General features: G+C 36.8%; 1 protein-coding gene across 1 annotated transcript; it reads left to right on the forward strand.

Moving 5' to 3' along the window:
- Positions 1-1,803: 1,803 nt before the first annotated feature.
- Positions 1,804-2,760, forward strand: LOC141566663 (olfactory receptor 2V1-like). Its single transcript, XM_074311527.1, has one exon. The coding sequence runs from the start codon at positions 1,804-1,806 to the stop codon at positions 2,758-2,760; it is 957 nt and encodes a 318-aa protein (XP_074167628.1).
- The last annotated feature ends 4,330 nt before the right edge of the window (positions 2,761-7,090 follow it).

Here is a 7,090-nt window from a genome sequence, read left to right on the forward strand (position 1 = left end):
GTGTTTGAAAAAATAATCTCTCAGATTCCCAGATGCTTGCACTTTGGCAGAAGGAGTCCTTCTACTAAGAGTTTCCTACACAAGTAGAATCTTATAATTGAGAAAACGATATTCAGATAGATTAAGTGACAGTTAAAGCAACTTAATCCACTAAGTTATTCTACCCAGAACATCATCTTTAACTTTTTCTTTTCCATAAGGATTCAAAAATCTTCACAGTTCAATAGTGTTCCTAGTGGCTTCTCTTGCTGTTTTTGGAGTATCTTTAACATGAAGATGGAAGAGAGGGAGGGAAGAAGGGAAGGGGGGAGAAAGGAAGAGTGGAAGGAAAGAAGGAAGAAAAGAGGCAAACAATTAAGGAAGAAAGGAAGGAAAGGAAGGAGGGAAGTGGGAAAGAGAAAGGGAGGGAAGAAGAAACTGAAAAGGGAAGGAAAGGAGGAAAAAAGGGAGGGAAAGAGGAAGGGAAGAAAACAAAAGGAGGAAGGGAAGAAGGAAAAAAGAACAGAGGGAAGGAGGAAGATGAAAAGAAGAAAGGAAGGAAGGAAAAGAAAAGAAGAAAAGAGTGAGGGAGTGAGAATAGGAGGACTTATCACATATTCTACAAGAAAGCATTGTGTTTTCTGAGCATATCAGTTCTCTCTAAGGAAAATGGCTCCATTACAAAAGAATTGGTTAAAAAAAATTAGGTGAAGGACATAAATAACCTTTTATATAAATTTTCCAGTATTTAATAATCTTTAAAAATAAGTTTAAAGTTTAAAAAACCAAGTATTTACAGCTCAAAAAATGCAAAGATTTTCAATATACTGCTTTGTCATGATAAACAAGGTTTCTTTTCTTTCCATTATTTTAGTTCTCCCTGAGTCTGAGGAAATTCAGAACTGAAGTTACACAACAGTAAATTTTTGAGGTGAAATTTAAACATGGGTCTTCTCCACATTTAATGTTCTTTCTAACTATACTCCAATGACTCTAAGCCTCATGAATTCAGTAATCAGGTTGCAGGCAAGTGATTCCAAATCCAAGAAGTCTATAAATTAGGAGAGGGCAACTCAAAACCAAACAGAATCAAGATCCTTTGATGCTTAAACAGTTTTGTTGTCCCACAGCAAGGAGCTGTCATTTTCTTCTGCCCTGGTAATTTCCTACTATAATTTTTTAAAAGCAGGAATGCTTTTTCTCCTTGTCTCTTTTTAACCTAATTGAATGGTTTTTAAAATTTATCTTACACAGTTGTTGAAAGGTAATGTAACTTTTAAATCTAAAATGCTACATAATATGATCTTCTTTCTTCTTCCTCCTCCTCCTCCTCCTCCTTCTCCTCCTCCTCCTCCTCCTCCTCCTCCTCCTTCTCCTCCTCCTCCTCCTCCTCCTCCTCCTCCTCCTCCTCCTCCTCCTTCTTCTTCTTCTTCTTCTTCTTCTTCTTCTTCTTCTTCTTCTTCTTCTTCTTCTTCTTCTTCTTCTTCTTCTTCTTCTACTACTACTACTACTACTATAACTTCTGCTACTATGGCAGCATAGCACTGAACCTGGAATTAGGAAGAACTAATTTAAAATCTAGCCTCAGACTCTTATTAGATGCATGAGCCCAAGAAATATATATCTCCCATGGGTTGTTATGAGATGACATAATTTTTGTAAAGTTCTTTGCAAACTTTCAAATGCTATATAAATACAAACTATAACTATTATTGACTATTATTTATAGAGTGTTTTTGTCATGTAGTATGTAATTTCTCATCTTCAAAATATCCTTTTCCAGGTCTCTTTCTCTTCTTCTCATCCACTCTTTGATCTAGAATCATGGAATGGAGTGGCAACCAGACTCTCATCACTCACTTTATCCTTCTGGGTCTCTTCACTCAAACTCCTCTTCACTTCTTCCTCTTCTCCATCATTATAATCATGTTCCTGGTGGCATTGACTGGTAATGGCCTCATGATCCTTCTCATCAACATTGATTCACGGCTCCACAGTCCCATGTACTTCTTCCTCAGTTGGCTGTCATTAATGGACCTCATGCTCATCTCCACCATTGTACCTCAGATGGCTGTGAATTTCCTATCAGGCAAGGGGTATATCACCTTTACAGGGTGTGGCCTACAGATTCTCTTCTTCCTTACACTCCTGGGGGACGAGTGCTTCTTGCTGGCCTTCATGGCCTATGACCGCTTTGTGGCCATCAGCAATCCATTGAGGTATTCAGTGATCATGAACAAGCGTGTCTGTTGGATAATGGTGGCATTTTCTTGGCTCTTTGGTCTGACAGATGGATTAATCCAAGCTGTCTTTACTCTCCACTTTCCCTACTGTGGCTCAAACAAGATTGATCACTTCTTCTGTGATGTGCCCTCTGTCCTCAAGTTGGCTTGTGCTGACACCTCCCTCTATGAATCCATGATCTATGTTTGCTGTGTCCTAATGCTGCTTTTGCCTTTCTCTGTTATTTCTGCCTCTTACTTACAGGTCCTAGTGGCAGTTCTCCGAATGCATTCAACTAAGGGGAAACAAAAGGCATTTACCACTTGTTCCTCCCACATGACCGTGGTTACCCTTTTCTATGGGGCAGCCATAGCCACCTACATAAGACCCCAGGCATACCACTCTTCCAAACAAGATAAAGTAGTTTCTGCTTTCTATACTATGATCACACCCATGCTCAACCCTATTATTTACAGCCTAAGGAACAAGGAAGTCACTGGGGCCCTCAAGAAGCTGTTGGGGAGATGTAGCTATGGCAGAGCTCAGAACAATAATTGACATTCATACAACCATTTATGTAAAAAATCCTGTTTACATTTAATCATTGTAATTATTCCATAGATCAGTATTTTGATCTCGTATGGGTCTATGAATTTTTTAGAGTTAGGAACTCAATGTGAGAAAATTCCCTCTGCCATTGCAGATATATAACTATATTTTTCAATGGTATATCCAAACTTGGTTTTCCCTTTATATCAGGATCACAGACTGGATCATCTCCATGTGGAAATCAGCTGTAATTGTTTAATATATCTTTTGTGAGGTTCAATTCCTTGACTTCTCTGTACTCTCTCCTTCCTGTTCACTGACTTCCCTCATAGGCAACAAGTTGTAACAACAAGTTGTAGTGATGTATTTTATAGTATTCTGGTGCCCTAAAGCCTTTGTAATCATCTTGCTCATTTGGTGTAGCCCAGGTATGGCTCCCACTCCCAACTCTCCCCAGATCTCCTTGGTTTCCATCGGCTGGAATTAATTCATTTATTCCCCATGCTGATGTTGAATCACAAAGGATTTTCATCTTCTCTATAGAAATTACTGTGCTGTCGAATGCATGGGACTTTATTTACATACCCGGTGCTTCTTATAATGCTGGCTTATAGTGTGCAATGAACCATTTGTTTGTCAAGGTGGCATCCAACTTAGTGCTTTGTTGAAATAGAGAACAGTGGGCTGTTTGAGTGTCTGACAAATATTCACTAAAATTGATGCTTGTCAATTGCCAGCTTTAATCCAGAAATCTCCAGCTAAACTTATGCTTAATCTTTAGGAGTTTTTTTTCTTATTTTTTTTTTTCCTGAGGTTGGGGTTAAGTGACTTGCCCAGGGTCACACAGCTAGGAAGTGTTAAGTGTCTGAGATCAGATTTGAACTCCAGTTCTCCTGAATTCAAGGCTGGTGCTCTATCCACTGCACTACCTAGCTGCTCCTCTTATGTTCTTTTAATGTCTCCCCAAAGGTGATCAGATCATCCAGGTGGTCTAACATATCTAAATAGTTCATTTGTCTTTTTCATTTCTTGTGAGTCATGGAAAATCAATTCTTTGGGTGACGTTTGTGAAAACTGAATCTTTGTTTTCCTTGGGGACAGAGAGTAGGAAAGGGGAGATACGAGTACATCTTTTTCAGGTTTAACATGAACCCAGGCCCAGCAGATAATCCAGGGCATCCTGCCCTCACAAGATCATGTATTAATATTCTACCACGATTTACTTGGGCTAAGCCCAATCTTCCCAGTTCATCATGGTGGTTTACCTAACATTTTCCAAGTGGTTTTTGTAGGGCCTCTGCTTCTGAGAGCAATTTTCCATGGCTATTATTTTCAGAAGCATTGGAAGGCACAGAGTGAACAAATCATTTGCATTTTCCCTTCAGCACACCTCAAACCCCATCCAGGAACTGACAACATTACAACTTTGATACAGTCTCTTTCTTAGGTGACCCTCCCATTCCTTGAGAGGATCAAATATTTCTACACCTTTAAGGCAAAGGTTTTGCTTTGCTTTGTTTTGTTTTTATAACCAATCCTGACTCCCACCTAGTAGAGTGCTTTGCACATCCATTGGATAGGATTCAATTGGCACAGGTAAGTATCAACAATTAAATGTCTTGGGAATTGAACCTCTGTCTTTTGACACTATGGACCAACCTTTAGTACTGGATATTCTCTCTTCCCTGATGCTACTTTCTCTTGGTGTTTCTTCTATTTGCCTTACCACTGCTCAGTTACTGTTGGTGAGTCATTATCTATGTTCATCTCCTTATACTACACACACACACACACTTTGTATTTTAAAGATCTGTCCTAGATCCAATTCTCTTCTACTCTCTTGGTGATTTTTTTTTCAGCTCCCATGAGTTTAATTATCATTTTCTATACAAATAAATCCCAAATCTACACATTGGGCCATCATGTCTCTCTTAAATTCCAGTTCCATATTACCAGCTACCCACTGAACATCTTTATCAGCATATTCCATGGGCATCTCAATGCAAACTGTCCACAAAGAACTTTTATCTTTTCTCTGAAGTTTAATTTTTTTTGAGGGAAATACAATTCTTCCAATCATCCAGGTCTGGAAGGAAACAAACTTCATAGTTAAGGAAACTAAGTGGCCTGGAGTGCTACTGGGTCTGAAGTCAGGAAAATTTGAGTTTTTTAAATGTGACCATGGACACTTGCTAACAGTGTGACCCTGGGAAAGTCACCTAATCCTGTTAGCCTTCATTTCCTCACCTGTAAAATAAACTGGAGAAGAAATGGCAAACCACTTCAGGATCTCTGTCAAGAAAATCCCCAATGAAATAATGAAGAATTGATTGAATACCAACAAACCTCATGGTCATCTTCAACTTTTTACTCTCTCTAATCAATCCACATATTCAATCAGTCTCCAAGTCCTTTCGATTTTAAACCTCTTTTTTTCTCTACTCACAGGACCACTCTTCTATTCAGGTTCTTTTCTCTCTTAAGTGAGAGCATGTGTAATTGGGGAAAGGAAGGGAGATTGGAAATGCAGGTGGAACTAGTCTTTCTCTCCAGGAAAGTTTATCTGGCCACGACCTCAGCTAGCCCCTCAAATTAATAAGAGAAGGAACCTGATAAGAGAAAGAAGGTAAGAGAACATCTAGCAATAATGAAAGGAAAATGAACCAAAGAATGTCAAGAGAAACCAGAGGAAAGTGACTGGAAATAAGAGAAATGTTGAAAGACAAAAAAGTCAAGGGGAAAAGCCCAAATAGAAACCTCAAATCACAAACAAATGAACCAACAATCAAGAATAAGCTAATTCAAAGAGAAGTCAAAATATTATGAATAAGTATTATGCCAAGGATAGAAATGAACCAGGATTCCTTGATCAAAAAGAGAATTTTGCAAATAAAGAACATTAATGAGCAACTATGAAATGGTACAAAATTAAATCTGATAACAGATCTCTAAACACAGAATAGGGGAGGAAAAGCCAGTCAAATACAAAAGGTAAATGACATTATGGAACACATTCTCCAAAGAAATAGAGGATTTGGAAGATAAAAGAACAAATGTGAAGTTTTCATTCAGAAATGGAAGAAAATTTGCCAGAAGAAAAGAAAAAGACAGTAACATTAAAAGAACAGAATTCAAGTACTATAGAAACTTAAGCAACTGACTTATAAGAAAGGTTACACAAAGACAACTTAAAGATCATAGATTTCTGTAAAGAATATTATATACACATAAATATGTATGCTGTTTAATTATTTCAGTCCAACTCTTTGTGACCCCTTTTAGGGTCTTCTTGTCAAAGATTCTGGAGTGGTTTTCTATTTCCTTCTTTAGCTAATTTTATAGATGAGGAAACTGAGATAAAAAAGATCAAGTGATTTACCCAGGGTTACATGGCTAGTAAGTGTCTGAGGCCAGATTTCAGTTTAGGTATTTCTGACTCTAGGCATGGAGTTCTATCCCCTGAGCAACCTCGCTATCCCTACAGCTCATAAATATATATACATGTACATGCATATATATTATACATATATACACACACACATATCTATATAAATCTATATTATATTTATATATAACACATTATACAACTAGATATCACTATCTAGAGATATAGATAAATCAATGTATCTATCTATCTATAAATCTGAATACTATACTGAAGGAAATAATAGTAGAAAACTGCCTAGAACTTTTGAATAAAGAAAGTAGTGATCATTCAAATTCACACATTGCACCAGAAAGCAAATCCATACTTGAAAGTTCAAGGCATTGGAAGGTTAGATTTCACAATTGTCATAATAAGCAATATATTTTGCAAACCTTCAAGAAAAAAATTTTAAAGTATAAAGGAATGCCAATCTGAATGACACAGGATAACTAATCAATCCAAAGAAATAAAAGGACTGGCATAAGGTATTGCAAAAAAGAAATAGGTCAACTTACAACCCATTAAAACATTCTACAAAGCTGAGAATAGCAATGAATAAAAACAAGTTTTTGACATAGAAGAATAAAAAATAAATAAATAGAAATGAAAACAACAGACCAAGAAAAACATTTGACCTTGCAAACTTGCAACAGAAACACACACACAAAAAGCTAAATGTGTATACTTATCAAGAAAAATACAGATGAAATAGACTTTTTTGGCTATAGGCTATTATTTTTAAAAAATAAACTATAATTTGGGATAACAGAAAGGAAAAGGTAGAATCTTCTATCAATCAAAAAGACAAAAAGAACTAAAATTTAAATTTAATTTAACACAGAATGTTCTTAACATGGGCATCCATGAATTTTTAATATTTTGGTAACCATGTTTCAACATAATTGGGTTTTT

This window comes from Sminthopsis crassicaudata, chromosome 4 (genome assembly GCF_048593235.1).
Source record: "Sminthopsis crassicaudata isolate SCR6 chromosome 4, ASM4859323v1, whole genome shotgun sequence".
In the NCBI taxonomy this organism is placed as follows: Eukaryota; Metazoa; Chordata; class Mammalia; order Dasyuromorphia; family Dasyuridae; genus Sminthopsis; species Sminthopsis crassicaudata.

Bases quoted from the DNA above. Each gene is read 5' to 3' on its own strand.
- LOC141566663 (XM_074311527.1), top strand. From the start codon at position 1,804: ATGGAATGGAGTGGCAACCAGACTCTCATCACTCACTTTATCCTTCTG.